Genomic DNA, 20,486 nt, shown 5'->3' on the forward strand with positions numbered 1-20,486 from the left:
ACAGAAGCACAATGCAGTGTCTATTTCCATCTTTGTGTGAGGCCAGTGGAATACGGGTAATTTCAAGAGTGCAGCTAAGCTAGATCCTGTTATTATGATGGCGTAAATGTGAGTCTGGAGGCACAATGGGCAGCAGGTGACTCAGGAAAAAAAAAAAATTCTCTGCTCCTTCCTCCAGAGAGCTCTTCCTGAGGAAGTACTCTGCACCAGCAGCAGAACTAGGAGGTGCTGCTGGGCTGCTGCCACTATGGAGAATTCACATCATGCCTTATCACTTTCCCGTTTACATTATTATCCTCTGATCCGACCCAAAACCATCCCCATTTTCCTCAGAGGAAAATAAGCAAAGGAAAGAGACATGTTCACTTCTTGCAAAAGCAGGATAAGTCTATCATTTAAAACGCTGTTGAAGGATGCTCTGTCAGGTGAGGATGTCTTTAGAGTCCTCCGGGAAACACATCAGAAGTGAATGCTGCAAGCATGAGCTGAGCCCCCTACTCTAGGCCAAGCCGGGGACAGGGCGGGGAAGCAGGGCTCTCAGCCCCTGCCCGGCCTGGCCTCTGCAGCTCTCAGCCCAGCCGCAGGGAGAGCTATAGATACGGAACCTGGTAGAAGCTGGTTAGAAGGGCTCCAGGAGGGGCCATCCTCACTCTGTGTAGTGGGAATCAAATAAGGGAGAGAAGGCTTCTGGCTGGAACATAAGAGCTGGGGGAGGCTCTTTTTGGAAGGCAGCAGTTGAGCTCACACATTGAAAAGCTGAAGGGAAGCAGAGAGGGACTCCTGCACAGTGGACACTGCTTTACCAAAAGATTCAGTGATCTCCAGGAGGAGGTGCCAGGGCTATGGAGGGAGAGGCGAGCAGGCTGCTTCTTTCTGAGCCCCAAGGCCAGGCAGGAGCATCTCAGGAGGGGGCACTTTCCCCCACTCTTTTCTTTTAATTAGATTTTAGTTTTCTTTTTCACTTTCAGTCCCTATTTTGATTTCCAAGATTATAGGGCCATTTTTTAAAAGTCTTCTAAAGGCTTTAAGGATTCTTTTTTTGGAAAGTCAGACTTAGCTAAGCCAAGCTAGATAATAAAATGACACTGGCTTTCAGGAATTGTAACCCCTCCCCTGCAGACAGTGCACCTCCCTTGGGTGTAGCACTCCACCACGGGCTTGGCCCTGTGTGACTTCATCCTAACTAGTAGTTGTTCTTGTCCAAAGAGAGAAATTTTAAACAGCAATCTTTCCCTCCAAAACAACTCCTCTCATTTTCTCACCAGTCTGCAGTATAAAAGCAGTGACCTCTTTTTCCTCCCATCTTACAAATTTCTTTCCTTTTTAACAAGTGGTCATTTCTAATTTTCATCAAGAAACTTTCCCCTTAAGAAGTGGCATTTCCCCTCTCCTGCTGTACCCTCTACACAGAAACACACGCACTTGCACACACACAGAGTTGTATTAATATTTGAACTGGTGCTTCTACCATATAAAACACATCCACACTATGAAATGTGAAATGATGGCCAGCTCAAACCTAAGGTATCTTCTCAGTTCTATGCATTGCTCTTTGCAAGGAGTAGCATCTTTTTTTTGTAAAGTTTTTATTTTATAATGCCAAATACTTGCAATCATGAGTTGAACAGAAAACTTTTTTTGAAAGTTACTTCCGCCTTAGGTAAACATTAACTATCCAGACTACTAAGTGGACACCAAGACTTTACTTTTATGCTTGGGCAATGACTGTGCTTGAGCGGTCTCTGAGCCTCCTCCTCTCCACTGTTCTCATTACCAACATCGAAGTTGACTTATGAACACTTACTTGTGTCTGGCAATAGGACAGAAAGTATCTGCATCCTCTCTAAATGTACAACCAAGGTAGGAGGACCCAGTATAAACAGGTAGCTGGCATCTTGAGATATCTGTACCACTTTGGTATCTCTTAAATGAGAAACCTTGGACTCATCCCAGATGTTATGAATCTGAGATTCTGGAATGGGGCCCAGGGATGTGCCTTTCAGCGTTTCCAGGGTGATTCTGATGCATGCCAACATTTTAGAGCCATCTCCCTGGCCTTTAGGGACCAGGTCCCCACTTCCTAACGCGTTCTTCATGACTTTTAGTCTTAGATTTCTTTCATTAGTTTTTCATATTTTCTTTCTTTCAGCCTTTTCCAACAGCTGAAAGGACCTTCTCTCCTGCTTTTATAACCCAACATAGCCTTCTGGGCTTCTCTGCCTCTGCCATGTCTTCTCACATTCCATTAACCTATCGGCCTGCCCCTTGCTGAATGCTACCTCATGCCTCTCCGGGAATGGCACTGTGACTGAATGCTTTCATAAATCCTACAGGCAGTGTCTCCAAAACACATTGTCCTCATCTGCTCGACATTGTTGTGCATTACTTTTCTTTGCAGCCATATGTCTGGAGAAGGTTTCTGCTATGGCAGGCTTGTGGCTTGCACCCAGGAGAGGCCAGGCTGAACCTCTGGAACTAATTGCCCTTGACCGGGCCCCGGGACCAGCCTTTTCACTGTGGGAGAGGAGGCCCCTCCCGCGTACACGTGCTTACCACACCAGTCTCTAGATTCACAGAGGCTTTTCTCCTTGGCGAGAGGCCAGGCATGCCTGCTTCCCTCTCTCACTGCTGATGGATGAGCAAACAGTTCCTGTCTATTCTCCTAGAGATAGAGAAAGGCAGGGACTCTGTCCTTGGCTTGCATCACCACTCATATCAGGCCACCCTCCACCCTTGCCCTCCCTTTTCAAGCCGCCCTTTTTTCCAGTGAACCAGAGGATACTCCAAATGTGCCCGACACAGACCTGTGAGGGGACTTCTCCACCTGGGTCTCACACGCTCCACTTAAACTAACTCCCTCTCACTTCTCCTTTCTTTGCTCCTTTATCATTGCCTATGTCAGTCACTTCCTGTCCACTACAGATTTTTATCCTTTACTCCATTTTTGTTTTCTTCTCATTCCCACATTACCTTACCTCACCTCAACCCATTTTGTCCTTCTTTCCCACCTAATAGGTGGGAAAAGAGGTAACCTTTCTCACATCCTCACAAAGAAACAGTTTTTGCTTTGTTCATTAAAATGATTTGTTTTGCATTTCTGGTGAGTATAATTTTTCAGGTAGCAATGCTTTATTCTTACCAGTGCCTCCTTAAAAAGCCTTTGCAAGTGCTGAGGTGCCAGTTAAGCACTATGTGACAGCCGTCATCCTCACATTACAGGCCAGTGGTTTTCAATTCTTTGTGCAGTGAATCACCTGGGGACTGTTTTAATAACACCGATGCCTGGGCATTAACCTGCGGCCATTGGTATGTGTATAAAGTTTCCCAGGTGATTCTCATGTGCAGACAGGGCCATGAACCACACATTCACACCTTCTGCTCTACACCAATATCAACTCTCCACATTGCCATAGTGCCTGGTATTTGCAAAATGCCACAGAATCCATTAATTGTTTATTTCTCACAGCCTTATTGAGGAACTCTCAGGATGAGCCTCATGTCATTGCTGAGAAAGCTGAGGCTTGGTGAAGGGATATTATTTGCCAAGCCATGCCAGAAATAAAACCAAGGTACTTCAAGGGCCCTCTGACCTCATCTGCTCAAAGTTACTTTTTTTTTTTTTTCCAGAGTCTTGCTGTCACCCAGGCTGGAGTGCAGTGGTGTGACCTTGGCTCACTGCAACCTCTGCCTCCTGGGCTTACACGATTCTCCTGCCTCAGCCTCCCGTCTAGCTGGGATTACAAGTGTGTGCCACCACACCTGGCTAATTTTTGTATTTTTAGAAGAGACAGGGTTTCACTATGTTGGCCAGGCTGGTCTGGAACTCTTGACCTCAAATGATCTGCCTACCTCGGCCTCCCAGAGTGCTGGGATTACAGGTGTGAATCACTGTACCCAGGCTCAAAGTTACTTCTTTACTGTATTCAGTGATTCTAAACTCCCCCTGCCAACAACACTGGTTCTCACTCATAGAAGCCCCTTTCTCAGAGCCATTCTAACACTCTTACCACCCAGATGAGCCTCTCTCCCAAAGAGAGTATGATAGTGAGCTTGGCAGTGCTTAGGCCCGACAGTGGGGAGGAAACGCAGAAGGAAGCCAAGGACTTATTTTCGGAATTCTCAATATTTCAGTGATTCAGATGGCTTCAGTTTACATTCTTCAACTGGACACATCATCACTTCTTTTTATCCCCAGAGTTTGAGTGCTACAAAATCTTGCTTTGACAAACTCAGCATTAGTCTTGGAGTCCTTGGGCAGGGGAAATGCATGTATTTTATAAACTGTCTGGATGGATAAATTACAGCAATTTTTCCCTGGGAGAGAGTTGTTCAGACATTTAAACCCTCTATATATTGAGCATGATAACCTTTCTCACATCTCCACAAAAAAACAGTTTTTGCTTTGTTCATTAAAATGATTTGTTTTGCGTTTCTGATGAGTATAATTTTTCAGATAGCAATGTTTTATTCTTACCAGAGCCTCCTTAAAAATCCTCTGTGACTGGGCGCGGTGGCTCACGCCTGTAATCCCAGCACTTTGGGAGGCCTGTAATCCCAGCACTTTGGGAGGCCGAGGCGGGCATTTCATGAGGTCAGGAGATCGAGACCATCCTGGCTAATAATTACGGTGAAACCCCATCTCTACTAAAAATACGAAAAATTAGCCGGGCGTGGTGGCACACACCAGTAGTCCTAGCTACTTGGGAGGCTGAGGCAGGAGAATCGCTTGAACCCGGGAGGCAGAGGTTGCAATGCGCCAAGATCGCGCCATTGCACTCCACCCTGGCGACAGAGCGAGATTCCGTCTCAAAATAAATAAATAAATAAAAAGCCTCTGCCAGTGCTGAGGTGTCAGTTAAGCACTATTAATCAAACACTAAATGCTTTTTAAACAGCTCTTTTTTTTCTAATTGAGAAACAGAGCTGTTTAGGCAAGTTTATGAGGTGACCTTGATTGAATTAAAGAGGTCAGCGATGGAATAGACTTCAAACCCAAATTCAATGATTTTTTAAAAAATGACTTCCTTCCAATTAAGCAGAAATTAGCATAAAATATTTTGTTTCTGAAAGGTTAAAAGAATTCCTCTGAGAAGGCAGCTCTCTTGTTACTAGCTTTTTATTGAACTTGAGAGGGAAGGGACTATGGATAGTTTCATCTAAAGTGCTTTGTTAACATGACACTGATGATCCAGCATCAATTACAATATTCCTTAGGAGCCTAAGTGTTACATAGAAGGGTCAAAAAGTCCATTTTAAATTTTATTTCTTATTTCAAAGTCCAAGAACCCAATGACTTTCAATTACAAAGAAAGAAAGAAGAAAGAAAGAAAGAAAGAAAAGAAAGAAAGAGAAAATTAAATCAAGATATAGTTTATCATTTGCAAAAATTGCAACCTAGTTCTACAGAAAAAAGCTTCAGTCGTTACCTCTTTAACTCAATCAAGGTCACTTCGTAAACTTGCCCAAACAGCTGTTTCTTAATTAGAAAAAAAGGTAGAGCTGTTTAAAAAGCATTTACTCATCTTCCTCTTAGCCCCATCCTTCTCCTTGCCATAGTCCTCCATATTTTAATGACCTGAAAGAACATCACCTTCTTCCTACCAAAAAGAGTAACATACAGAGCGAGCGTCTGATATATAATGATGGAAGCAGAATTCCACAGAGGGGAGGGGGCACCACACACAGGTGATACTTTGGGGACTACTGGGTGTGTCTGAGGCATAGTCACCCTGAGAGACACACTCGACATAACATAGTGCTCTGCATCCCACATATCTACCCCTGCCAACCTCACAGAGTAGAGTGGATGTGAATTATATAGAGAAGAGAGGCACAGGAGCGCTAGAGAAAGAGAAGGGGCTCTGAAGCCAGATACCAGCTATGAGGCTTAGGGCAAGAAACTAAACCTCCAAGAGACTTCAGGGTTCTTATCCAAAAATGTAGTCGGTACTGTGAGGATTAAATAGGTAATAGGGTTTTTTTGTTTTTTTTTTTTCTTCAAAATGAAAAAAAATCCCCCAACAGATTAAAAATTAGTTCTTCCTAATTTTAATTTCCTATCCATTCATTTAACAAAATCTTGCCCCCCTACCATGTATAATATAGTGGGCTGGGCATTCTTTATGTTCAAGTTTATGCCCTCACACTTCTTTATGTTAATCTACTAGTTTTTGGCTATGACTTTGGAGGGCACAGTGGGCAGAGACTGTGAGGACCCATGATCTGACACTATTCCAGGAAAAGCAGAACTGATGTTATGCTACGAGGATTTTTCAGAGGAGATAAGCAACCCTCTCAGATCCAAGTCTGAGTCTCAGTCTTTTAAGACTTTGTTAGCTATTCTTTCCCCTTAATCTGGCACTGTAAAGAAGACAAAGGATATGGTCCCACACACATTGTGAGAATTTACTGAATATTTGTTGTTTTAATTTTATCACTGCTTTGTATTATGACATTGTTTAAGACAATTTGTGGAGGCAAAGGACTAAGGGTAGAGAAATGGATGGCTTTAGGAGGCCCAGTAGATAAACTACACTAGAAAAGTCTAGTATTGCACGTGGAGACATTTCATAAACAACTGACTGGTAAATCACTACAAGAAAAATAAAATCTCTCATCCTACTTCCAAAAGATTTGCTAAATATATGTTGTAGATTAAGTTGTGCCTGAAAACTTGTAATCACAAAAAAAATCACAAGTATCCAATATAAACTTGTGGTATTTATTCAGCAGCTCAACTTATCATTATTTGGGGGTACCAAAATTCATTTTTCTCATTAATTTAGGACATTGGGGGAAGGGAGAAGACATATTACTTCCAAGATCAGAATTTCCCTGAGTCTGTGAATCTCAAGAAGATTGATATTACTGTAGATGAGGTCCCTCAGACTCTTATTTTTAAGCTATATTGAGAGGCACATCTCATAAAGAAAAGCCTCAGGAACAGAGAAACAGGGAGAGGCATTTCAATAAGTCTTGAAATTAGATGGTGAATCAATAAACTGGTGATCCTCAGGTAGGCTCTCCCAGACCCTGGGGGTGCAAAGAAAACACGGGATGAGATGGGAAATCAAAGGGCTGATATTGTAGCTCAGATCATTTCAGATCAACCATCAAGCATGTGCCTGAGGTTTGAGGAATGTCTTCATTTTTGTCTTTATCTTTTTGGGGACTTACGAAATGGAAAACATGGGTTGTGACAGTGTGTATGGTTACCAAAGGAAACACGTAACACAGCAGTGAACAACCCTATGCACTTCACCTCTTCAAAGCATTTCCTTTTCTTCTTTTTCTTGTCTAAAGCCATACAGCAGACTCTGCTTTCAGGAAATAAATGTCACTCAGTTAGCAAATGGGTGGTACCAATTTCCAGAATATTTTTTAAGGGTGGCATTTCTGTTGGGATGGGCTTAAAAAGAGTTTGCTGGGTGCGTTGCCTATGTTGAAGCAAATCTCCTTCCAGTTAGTGGGAAAATACAGAAAATGATGGGAAGACCAAGCAGAAGCCCCAGTAGGCTTTGTCTGGATTAATATTTTAAGGTAATAAGCATCTCCAGGCTACCTTTGCCTCCAAAAGGCATTATGGCACCATGTACACTGCAGGCACTCAAAATCCTTGGTTGATTTTATTTGATTACTGACTCTTATGGTATCACTGAAGGCATTTGAAAGAGATTCTAGAGTCCTTTTCCCATAAAATTCAGTGGTGCCATAAAAGGGTCATTAACCTGAAAAGGAGAAAGCTATTGTTGAGCTCTAGACTTTCCACTTACAATCTTGGGTAAATAACATAACTTCTCATCATTGCCAATCTCTCTGTGGGTAAGAACTCAACATTTCTGCCTGGCTTAGAATTTGAATTATTTCTTGGATCAATTATTTAATATTTATACCAATATGATTAGCTCTTAGAATAGGAAATTATAAGATTATGTGGCCTGGGAAGGTAAGCATATTATGGTGAGTTAAATGTGGAAATTCCCTAATTTAAAGCAAAAGAAGGCAATTCAATAAACTATCATTATCTGATACTAGTTACTCTTCCTTATTATTCTTGACTTTCCAGAATGACTGGAAACGTCTAGGGAGTATTCCTCAATCAACATGGATTTTTTCATAGATTCTCCTAGGTAATTTATAAATTAATATTTATTGTAGTTTCAATTATTTAAATAATACATGCATATATTGAGGACATTTTTGGAATGCATAGAAAAAAAAAAACAAAAATCACTTGTAATTACACCATCTGGTGATAATCAGTCTGAATATTTTGACCTATATCCTCACAGATTTTCCCCTAACATAAATTGTGAATATAACACATACATACACAATTGGAATTATCCATGCTGGTTTGTAACTGCTTTTATCACTTCACAACATATTGAGAACCTTCTTTCATTCCATTATATAGTCTAAACCATGGTTTCTTTCAAGACTGCTCATGGATATACCACTAATTAACCAATACCCTAGTGTTCAATGTTTAGATGTTTCTAAACTAATTCTGAGAACTGAAAATTTAGGTAACTGCTTTGAGCTGCAATGACCAGCATGCCCCAAGTAGAAAGCAAGGGCCTTTGGGACACAGCAGCTCTAGAACTTAAAGGGGGCTCATTAAAGACCCTGCAATGCCCTGCCGGAAATGCTACAATTTAAATAGACTCTCTTGTAACTTTCGCTCCAGAAATGTTTCTTCCTACTTCTCTGCTAGTGATGGGAGTCTAAAATAAAATTTTCTTTCTCTAGCCACTTCCTAGAAGGCTTCACACATTGTGTCCTAGAACTGGGGAGAAGAGTTGCTGAGCTCTTGCTCCCTCTTTGATATCAAGAGCATTCAGTCAAGTGAAAGAGAAGGGTCTCTAAGCCATTTAGATGTGGGAGAGCTTACTATAATAATAATTTCCTATAAACTCCAATTTCCAGGGCTTCTAAGTATCATATAATGGCAAGTAGAATTTCCAAGAAAGGGAAGGAAGTACTTACTTTTTAAATTAGTTATGTGGCTCTTAACTACCTATGGTTACTAGAATTCTACAAGACATCATCCTGTCTTCATTTCCTGTGTTCATGCAGTATCCCTAGCATCTTCAAGTCTTTGATTAATGAAGCTCATGTGCAACAGCATTAGGAGTCAAAGTATAATAGCTTTATGTCACCTACTGTGTTTTGATGAACAATACAGTATAAAAGCAGACGAGAATTAGGACAATGATGTTCATAAACAGCACATCACTGTGCTAAGAGGCTGGTAACAGTGTATGTTTTAATATGGCCTAGTATTGATTCTTTTGGCCGGTGTCCTACTTTAACAATGTTACAGTCACACTTCAAGATTTCAGATGGAGAGGCAGAGAAGAAAATCAATAGATACTATTTTTCCACTACCAACTGGCCTACATATATATAGCTTCTCTGCCATACTCACATTCAAGGGACCTAAAAGATGCCTTTGGAAGGTCTGGCCCAGTTACCATGCTTTTAATAACCTCAGGAATCTACCCTGACCACCTCAAAGATTTTAGCTTCATCTCTCAAAGGTCCACAGGAAAGAGCCTATGATCCAAGAAGAATACAAACTTATTTGTTCTCTATTTTCTATTCCATTAATACATAAAAAGAAAACCTTTAACAAAGGCTTACTTGTTACACAAGGACTCTTGTCTGAAACCAAAATCATGTAGAATTTTATTACTGAGCTTTAAAAAATACATGGAAAAATACTTAAGTAGTTAACTGTGCAAAAGAAAAAAATTAGAAGCCAAAACATTCTTCTGTAATGTTATAACACAATTTTGTTTTCTTCTTTATTCATTATTCTTAGTTGTTAGGTTTTCAAAAATGACCAGGTATTATTTTTATTCAAAAACAACTTTTATCTTTTAAAATGTTACATGCTGCTAGAGCGCAATGAGGTGACCTACTGAAAGTGTTTTCTATAAGCATCTGCTAGAAGCACAGGTGAGCATTTGACAAAATTCATCGATGTTGTAAAGGATAATCCGTTTTTCAAAATCAGAGATTCCTGTGTATTGCTTATAAATGAAAATGGAAAATTAGGAATAAATTCTACTGAAGAATTCTCTCCTGTGTTTAGGAAAGAACAACAACAACAATAAAAAGCTTACAAACTTGCCCAGATTCTGTCATCTAAACTCCTTCAAAAAATATCCTGATTTTTTCTAGAAGTTGTGCAAACCGCACTTAAATTCCAACAACACTGTGTTAATTTTGCTCAAATGCAAGCTGAAAACATATTTTAACATCCTGTCAGAATGAGATACTAAAAGTGTCGATAAAATGACACTAAATAAATGTAAATTTAGATTGCTGTTACAAGTGGCTGCTTGGCTCTGGTAAGACGTTAGGTTGCTATAGTATTTTCCATAGCAACTTTGCATCTTATTACATAAATATTCCCTCAGTGTCCTTAAAGCCTGCTACAGAAACAGGATTAAATCCACTCTCCTATGTAATGATCCTGCATCAAACCTTACCAGAATGAAATGCCCAGAACACATAATAAACTGTAATGTAGATAATGGTGTTCCTGGCAGTCAATAAGCATCAGGGCATTTTGGGCTGCACACAGGCGGCGGTGCGGTGACCCTGTACTGCTCCCTGGCCATGCGTCTTAACCTTTCCCAGGTCAAGGCCTCGGTGGCTCTCCCTTTCTGAAGATTGGTTGCTAATGTCCTCATTCTTCTCTCCCTGCCAACTGCCCATCAGCTCAAGCCCTCCACCAGGCTCAAGGGACTCATAGCACTAAGCAAGAAGCCAGAGCCTGACAGGAGCTGGGAACATCCTGGGCTGTCACACAGGAAACCTTGTGGAGACGCCACCCAGGTCTAAGCTAGGATCAAACAGGTATGGATTATTTAAGAACTTCAGCTAGGCCTCAACTGAGTTTCATGGAGGTGCGGCACAGTTGAGTAGTTAAGAGTATTAATTAGGGAAAGTCCTTGGTCCCATAGACACCAATGTCAGCAACACAGATTAATCTTATATAAAATACCAGATTATGGAAAGTTTGTGCATATATGACAGAGATGTCAAGAATCATGGCATTGATAGGTGCTACATAAAAATAGGATTATAAAGGGGCTAAGCTTAAAGACAGTTTAGGCTCCAAGTGTGAATTTACAAAACAAACACAGTCTGGTTGGGCAGAAGGAGTGCTTCCATTGAAATGGAATCTTCTGCGACAGGATAATTTAAATAGCATCTGTTTTCTTGCATTTAAAAGGTGAAGCAATTTACAAAAAAAAATTTCTACACTTTTCAGGAGCATATCCATTATGGAAAGGGAATTGTAACTGCACATGAAATTAGGGAACTTAAAAATTCACCCAAAATAAACATTTATTTGAATTCCTTGGGCAAGATTAGCAAGATTAAAAAAAAAAAAAGGGAAAGAAACAGGAAAGCCTTGGCTCCTTTGCAAATGAAACTCTGTTAGAGTTTAGGAAGAAAGCAGGCTACTCAGCCCACCTTGCAAGATTTCTTTTATCATCTTAAGCCACATTAGTTCTGATCCATCACATTTCCTTGTTTGGCCCCCTTGGGTTCCCAGAAGAGAAAATGCTTGCTTGTCTTTAATTCAGTGGTCAGTGATGGACACACCCCACTGGTTTATTTCTCTTTCAGGAGATGGTGCCCTCGGGTGTCATTACATGTGAAAACAGCTTAACCTTCTATGCTTCCACTCAACACAGACACCCCTGCCCTTGGGGTCTGCTGGTGACCGGAGCTTAGATCCTGGCATGTGGCCTCAGACTGAGCCATCTCACTTTCAGTGTCTGAATTCTCTTGTCCCTCTGCCAAGTTCTGAGCCAATCTCGGGTGAGCCTGCTTTCAGTTACATTCAGTGCTTCCTAAAAGGAAGTTTCTACCAGTGTGAATGACAGAGCCCCTTGCAGTTGGCCCCTTCAGTCAGCTGCTGTGCCCTGGTCTGGTATTTAGTAACCCTCTCCTTCTTCTGTGCCTGGCTGGTGATGGGGTAGCAGTGAGCCTCTTCTTAAGCTTGTGCCTGATTATAATCTTCCTGATGGGCATTTTTAAGGATCTTTCAGAAGTACTATCACCCAGAAAATACTTAATCAGAAGAAAAGGTTGTCCTGCTATTCAAAGAAATCAATGGGATGGTCAGAGAGCCCTATTATTATTATTTTTGTTACTTTTTTTTTAACATAAAGCTTCCAGCTACATATATAACTATTCAGATAGGCTGATACTGCTAGTTCCAACCGAACCTAATTATGAGTTCCTAATTTGATTTAGTAGCTGAAAGATTTGGAAAGTCTTTGTTTGAATTCTTAGTGAAATTAAAAAAAAATTCCAGGCCAAGCATGGTGGCTCAGACCTGTAATCCCAGCACTTTGGGAGGCCAAGGCGGGCGGATCACAAAGTCAGGAGATTGAGACCATCCTGGCTAACACGGTGAAACCCCACCTCTACTAAAAATACAAAAAATTAGCCGGGCGTGGTGGCAGGTGCCTGTAGTCCTAGCTACTTGGGAGGCTGAGGCAGGAGGATGGCATGAACCTGGGAGGCGGAGCTTGCAGTGAGCCGAGATCACACCACTGCACTCCAGCCTGGGTGACAGAGCAAGACTCCATCTCAAAAAAAAAAAAAAAAAAAAAAAAAAAAATTCCTTTGTACCTATGTTATGGTGAATTTTCATGAAAAACTGACAACTCAGAAAACACTCTTCATAATTTAGAGTGTCTGCTCCTATAAGGAGCTCAGAGTTTAAATGAAATGTAGTTAAAATCCAAAAACATTTGTTTGTGTATTATGGAAAGGTATAATGATTGTCTATTGAGAAAGAGACTTTTTAGTTTCACTCTTCTAAAATTTGTGTTCAAAGTACACTCATCAAATATTGGGTGAGGTATATACACTATGTAGTGATCATTTTGGTTTATGATAAATTTAATTTACCAGCTTAAGGACATCCCTAATATTTTTAACTTAAAACACTTTTTTCAAATGAGTCTTATACCCTAGAGAACTGGGTACCCTGTATCTAACTAACTCTGTGCCCCTGGGTCCATAGCACCTTGAACATACAAAATGTAGATAATCAAAACAATGCTGGGTTACAGCTCTATGGGCCATGGCCTGTTCGCCATGTGACACTGAATTTTGTATGCATAAAGTTCTGAACATTTTGTTTGAACATGCCTCTTTAATATTTGCCATTTCAATTTAATTAGAGCAAATGTTCTCAGGGTTATCATCCTCCTATCAACTTCTGGGACAAAGGCATCAAAAACATTAAGATCAGAAGAAGGGGAATATGAATTGAAGTCCACAGACTTTTATTGATTATGTAATTGGGGAAAGGCCCAGGGCCAGGTGTTGGAGGATGACTAAGATAACAAGCAGAGTTAACATTTATTGAGTACTTACTAGATGCTCAACACTGTAAGTAAAGTCAGAAGTGCCTTACATGCATTGACTCATTAACTCTCACAATACTAAAACGTGTCGGTTTGCCATCTGAGGCCTTACAATCTAGGATAGCCTTCCTCTTTCCTTTCTCCTTTTTATTTCTTGTGAACACTCTCCCGCCCCACAGAGTCAACCTGGAGGGAGAGAGGGAGGAAGGGAATGGAAAAGGGTAAGGGAGAAGGTGAAAGGTAGAGAGAGGGATGGAGGAAGAGAGAGAGAAAGAGAAAAAGGAAGAACAGATCTGGATTTTAAAGTCTGGCTTCATTTCAGTAGGAGGCAGACTAAGCAACAATAAATTTGAATTTTTATCAAAAATTATCTTCACAGGCTTCAGAGCAGGATGCCGATCTTCTTGAATGAATGCCTCAATAAATCTGTCATTATTTTCAAATTTATTAACAAAATTCATTTTCATTTTTATCAGCCTCTTAGTTTTGCTCCAGTGAACTCCTTTTCCCCTTTAAGATTCAACTGATGAAGAAGAGTGAACACCCCACCCAGAATTCTACTGTAGGTACTGCAGAATTATAGCCAAAGATATATTGCAAATTATTATATATGGTAAAAAGAAAAGTACAATGAAATATTCTTCATAACCAAAAAGCAGAGATATATTGAAACATTTTGATTATTTTTTAAAAAGTAAACCCAAGGTATCATATAAGTCCTTACACAATAAATTGTGCCTTTCCTAAAAACCAAACAAGTCAATTCTTTCCATCTCCTCCCTGCCCCTCAAAATAAAACCCATTACAGGGTGCTTTTTGTCTTAGTATGGAGACGACAAGCAAAGCTGGCCCTGGGGGACCAGAGACAGAGCACCCTGCAGTGGGTGCAGCCTCAGCACCTCCTCCTGGCACAGGCAAGTGACAACTGAAGGATATTCTCTTCTGGAATTTCCAAGAATTCCTGGGTCAGCTACTACCCCGGAGGTCTGAAGCAAAATCCCACTGTTTTAACAGATAGGAAATTGGCGGGGGATTCCTTAAAGGATGGAGAATTTCACTTCCATTTCAGCACTGGCAACTCCCCTGTTAGTGAATTAGAGTGCTACATTTTGAGAGGACTGCTCCTATGTAGGTGACTGGCAGATGCAAACATGTACCTAAAAACAAGGGATGTGTCACCTAAGAAGATACCGCTGGAAGGTGTTTCCCTTGGGCTACGGCCTCCATCCTCTCGCTTCAAGCAACAGTTAGCAGGGATTTGTCTGAGGTTTGAACAAAAGACCAGATGGGAATTCTTGCTGTCAGGCTGTGTCCCCAAATATACAGGGCTGAAAGAAAAACAACTGCCTGCCTTTGGGCCAGATCTTCAGGGCCCCGTGGAATAAAAAAGGTTAGTTGCCTTCCTTTCCCTTTAATCAGTCCTGTGCTTTCTTCAGAAACCACATGCCACGTTCTCTGGTCCATCTCATTTTGAAAAGCACGAAAAGACTTTGAACTCCTCGGGGCCTGGCATTTGAACTCCGGTTCTTTCATCTCTTCCCTCAGAACCTGGTACACAACATGCCCTGCACTTTGCTCATTAATTCTGCTGACCAAGTAACAAGACTGGTGAAAGTTTTTTTTTAAAGTTCAGGCTCTACTTCACGCTCTCATCAGATGCCTGGGGAATAAACCGAGAGAGGTGTCGGGGGATCACATCTCCGTTGATGCTTCTGCAGCAGAGGCCGGGGCCCGATCCTACAAGCATGTACATGCCGCAAGACCTCCTCAGTGAGCATACTATTCAGAGTCATCATTATTCTGGTCCTATCCTAAGCAGACTATGAAATTATACACAATTCTTACTTGGGAAATTGACAAGTTATTTAAAAAGAAACATCAGCAAGACAAAACAAAAAGCCACACATTCAAATGAGAATTTCTGACTGACGCAATTCTTTTCTCCTACACCTACCTTGTCAGGATATTAAGAATCCAAGTTTCATGTCAACTTGCCTCTCATCCAGAAGCTTCACAAAGGATGAAAGCACTTTTGACAAAAAAAAGTTTATTTCTTTATTTGAAGATCTTGTTGAACTTAAGAAATTCACACAAATCCTTGCTCCCTTCTTTTGCTATGTGAGGGTTTGTAGAATAGAAATCCTGTGAGGAAGGTGGTCTCCTCAAATAAACAAACCCAAGAGTAAAGCAGTCCTGAGGAATCTGATCTGGGCTTAGCAGGAGACCTACATCATTGACACATAAGTGCTGGGTTCATTTTTCAGACAAGGGATATATGGCTTCAGAAAATAGTGGCATGGTGCCTACTTGTATGTTAAGCTTCTGAAAGATTAAAATGAATGAATTTGAGGGTGAAAGGGAAAGTTTCTAAGGCAGTGGTTCTCAAACTTTGGCATGCATCAGAATTTCCTATAGGGCTTAAATCACAGATTGCTGGATTTCACTTCCCCACACCCCTGTAGCCACTAGATGTTTTTGATTCAGTAGGTCTTGGGTGGGGCCTGCTAACTTACATTTCTAATAAGTTCCTAGATGATGCTGCTGCTACTGGACTGAGAACCACACTTTTGAGAACCACAGCTTTAAGGAAATTAAAGCCCTTTCTCTATATGCCTGTAGGTGGGAGTTTTTTCTTATGATCATCACTCGCACCCCTGACATTCTCTTCTACAGCCCTGGAGAAACAGAGCATCCTGACCACTTTGCAGTCTTGGTGACCTGATCCTTTTAGAATCTTGATTTTGGCTTCTTAATAAATTAGCAAAGATCCTCAATTCCTGGTCACCTGCAATCTTTCTGTTAAAAAGTCTCTAACAGGTGTGTGTTTTATTCACTTGTACACATGAGGAGACAGATCAAATCTATACCATCTCTGTAATTTTCTTTTTTGGGAATGATGGCAATTATGGTTCTTCCTAGGTCCTTCAGACAATACCCTTCCAATCAGACAAGCAGTTTCCCTTGGTGTCTCATGTTTTGAATGAGCTTTTCCCTTGCCTGTTTTTACAATACCAATGAATTTATATATAATTCAATGAGAGCGTTTTTAAATCGGCAGCTCCCATTAGACAGAACACACAAAGCAAGGTTCTCTCTAAGCTTCTCTTCTTTTTACAGCCTAAGAAGTGATACCCCTAGCTTGGTACCAAATGGGGCCAGCCTTTTAATTACAGGTTAGGTGAAAGAAGATTTATGGGAAAAGAAGTCTAATTCTCCAGCATCTTGGCTCAGAAGCTAGAAAGCTTCTTCAGGGATGAAACAATTCCCATGTAAGAAGTACACTGACTAAAACCAAATTTTATCCATTACCTGATTCATCGACTCTCATTTTTTTTGTAGGGCTGTCACAGTTCTCATCATCAGACATTTCCATTTCTTCTTCGCGGCGGATGCCCATGAGCTGCTCACTTTGAGCATTCCGGAGCTCCTGCAAGTAGAGGATACACAAATGTCAGAGTCACAGACACATATGGCTTTCCCCAGTGGTCTTTGGGTATATATGACTGGCATATTAACATTCAGAATCCAAAGCTTTTATCTCCCAAATATAGCCTCACCTAACCTAAAGGAGGTTCTGAGGGGAGTGGGGTAGAGGGCAGACCGAGGTCAGGCTTAGATTAATCCCTGCTCACCCATGACTAGGGCTCTTTAGCAAATAATTTAATCTCTCTTGGGTCTCCATTTCCTCATTTGTACAAAGGGGATAATAACATCCACCTAATAGGGCTGCAAAGATTACATAGAAATACCTGTTACATGGCTGGCACATGTACAGTAAGGACTTAGAAATTATGGTTAAGAACATGAACAGTGGAATTTTAAAATGGACTGTTCAACCACTGACCCACACAGTGTGACATTAGGAAGGATTCTTCATCTCTATTAACCTAAATGGCTCACTGGAATATTATGATTAAAGATAGTTTTGAGGATGAAATGAGTTAATGCATGTACAATACTTAGCATCATGCCAGACACTTGGTTTGCTCAGTTGATAATGCTGGACATTATTATTTCTCACGCAAACACAGTGCCCCTACATGTATGTGCCCATGTGTGGTCACATACACACATAAGCACACACACACACCATTCAGACATCCAAAATTTAAAATTAGTAAGATGTTAGCGAACAAAACACAAACAGATGCCTTTTCTTTTGTATTGCACATGGTCATGTTGGGGTTATTGTTTTTATTGCAATGGTTGCTTTAGCATCACATAATTTAGAGCCACAGATCTTAAGATCATATCTTACTTTCTCCACTTATTAGGGGAGTGACTACAATCAAGTTATTTTTTTGAGACTTTGTCTATTCACTCACAAGTGAGGAATAATAATACAAGGCCGTTTGGATGCAGTCGCATATGTGAAAACTCATTGTAAAGAGTAAAGAATTACACAGGAAATTTCTTACTACTGTGCCTAAAATCAGAACATTGTAATCACTTATGCTAAGTATTCATATTATTATTTTGTATCAAGCTGTATATTACATATTTGTGAATCCTTCCTTATTCCTTCTGTTCTCTTACATGTACTATCTTCAGAAATACTTAAAACAGGGGAAAATCTCCATTATTCTTTTTCCCTCTGTAAAGTCTCTACATAAAAATCAAAGAGTCAAAATAATTTCATGTTATGATCAATAAACATATGAGTAACAATAAAACTAAATTACTACAACTAATATATTAGGGGCATGACTTTAAACATGGTTCCAGTGCCCATTTGATGGGCATGCATATATCACTCCGTGTTACGGGTTTTCTCAATTCTTTTCTCCCCTTAGCTCACAGATTTTAACTACAGTATGATGGAGAGGAAAGTATGTATTGCTAACAGCATCTGAATGGTCAACTCTGTACCCTGGGAATCACCCTTGCAAAGGACAGGGAAGGGAGAAAGCAGAGAGACAAGGTCCGAGGTGGGGTGCAGGGGCACCAATCACAGGCAGCCCTGAGAGGCCAGAGGGAAGGCAGACAAGGCCTCCTTATTTGATTATGCCATCCAGAAGAAAGAGGTGCCAATTCCATCTTAAATAACACCATCAGGCATTGGAGGCGGGTGTCACATGTGATTAGTGGGGAAATTTTTAGGCTGTGGACAGCTAATTTTTCTACTTACAAAGAGCCCAATTCCCAATGAGGTGGCTTGAAAACACTTGAAACAAGGAAAAGTCAGGTGGAAAGAATAAATGAGGCTGAAACGGCCTGTTGTTTAGTCCCTGCGATTAATGACAAACTGTCATATGGTAGTTGTTCTTGCGGGAAAGGGTGGTGGAAAAGAAAAAAAAATTGAGGAAAAAAAGCTGAAGGTGTTTCCACAGGGTGCCTCTGGTTCAGCATTAAATCACTAGTACACTCTACTAAATCTGTAGAGGTGTTGCAGATAATTAACAGATGCTGTACATGGGAATGTGGGGAAAAAATGAAGCCAATTATCAAGCTTATACACAACTGAGAAATCATCCACAATGTTAAATTACCAACTGGTATTTAATCAATTAAGCGACATGCAAGAGAAAATCACAGCTAATTTAGAATTCTGTGGCCTAATGTATATCAAAAGAGGTGGGGAAAGTAGCAGGAAGGCACAGGGACCCTTTGCAGGAGCACCTTTGACAGCTGCACTCCGTCTGTCCTTCTGGAGCATCATTTCTGTCTCCTAGTACCAAACAAAGCAAGCAGGCTTCCTTAGACCTGCATGGAAGCCTTCACACATCCTGCTCCCCACCGCACCCACGCGGAGGAGGCAGGGTTAAGCGAAGGTGAGAAGTTGAGGCAGACATGGCAGGCAGCGTGATTCAGATCCATATGTGACATTTGCTGACACTCACATTCTAATGAGGGCCTTTTTATGCTCAGGTTTATTCGGTAGCAGGCCACCAGCCTTTCTGTCAACATTCCTTTTAATCATGTTTGGTTCTTATGTGAAGAAATAAACAATTCACAGACTGATCATTCCCAAATCTGAATCATAGTTTATGGACTCCAATTTGTGTTTTCATAACCCTCAGTTTGTATATTGCATCACAAACAGAGGACTCTTTTTTTTTAAATCTTGAAAATCAACCTTGACCTGGGTCTTAAGTCAGAGTCAGGGAGAACATCAGGTAGGCACCCTTCACTTTTCTGGCCCCTGAAAAATTAAAGAGAAATCCCACCTCTTCCTTACTCATAATCCTGAACAGAAAAACAGAACTGTATCAGTCACCAACCACTGTAGGCATTAGTGAACAAAATAAAAAATGTCCTTCTTAACAATAAATTGCACTAGCATTTTAAGTGTCACATTATTGTGAAGTCATTCAGTATTCACCATAATAACAGTGATAATGAAGAATTCATTTGGTATTCATGTGGATGTTACATCTAGTGCTATTGGTATTCAACTGTAATTTAGCATTAGTTAATGGGCACTTAAAATGCTACCCAAATGATTGATATCATAGTACTTTGTGATTCCTCAAACTCTATATAAAATACTTATTTTACAAGTGTGAGTCAAAATCATTAAATAAATAAACCTTACCTTCCATAAGTTTAGGATTTTGAAAGAGGGGAATATCATTTAGAGAACTTTAATATTAACATGCTAGAGATGGAGAGGCATCCAAATGAAAAACATTCTTTCATTAAAAAAAAGAAGCAAAGACAGTATACTTACTTTTAAATTACAGGTTCAAAGCGTACACTACTCTGTGGAGTTAAAAATAACAGCTGGACGACCAACGACTAATGACACATTTTGGTCCTTCTAAGTGGCAAGGAGGTCAAATTCTAGACTGTTCTCTTGGGGGTAGGTACTCACTTCACACATGCATGGTTGCTGATGGGTGGACCCAGTTGGCCTAGATATTCACTCCCCTTACAACACTGGCTCTGGAGAGAAGTGTAATAGGACTTAATGGCTAGCATAGGGGACTAAGATGTTGCTCATGATGAGAAAATATGGATGGAAAGGCATACTTGTCCAAAGAGCAAACTGTCATCATCACATAGAACACTAAAAAAAAAGCCAACAAAAACCCTCTGTATTTAAAAGCCAGTTTTTTATTGTAAGTTCCATTTTTCTTC

General features: G+C 40.6%; 1 protein-coding gene across 12 annotated transcripts in view; it reads right to left on the bottom strand.

Moving 5' to 3' along the window:
* The window catches only part of ENOX1 (ecto-NOX disulfide-thiol exchanger 1), a 597,973-nt gene that overhangs the window by 91,149 nt on the left and 486,338 nt on the right, over positions 1-20,486 (bottom strand). For all 12 annotated transcript variants that reach the window (XM_055244863.2, XM_055244859.2, XM_055244860.2 and 9 more), the window contains one exon: positions 16,716-16,833. In XM_055244863.2, coding sequence (XP_055100838.1) covers positions 16,716-16,833 — 118 coding nt within the window. The remainder of the gene's footprint in view (positions 1-16,715; positions 16,834-20,486) is intronic.

This window comes from Symphalangus syndactylus, chromosome 15 (assembly GCF_028878055.3).
Source record: "Symphalangus syndactylus isolate Jambi chromosome 15, NHGRI_mSymSyn1-v2.1_pri, whole genome shotgun sequence".
Taxonomy (NCBI): Eukaryota; Metazoa; Chordata; class Mammalia; order Primates; family Hylobatidae; genus Symphalangus; species Symphalangus syndactylus.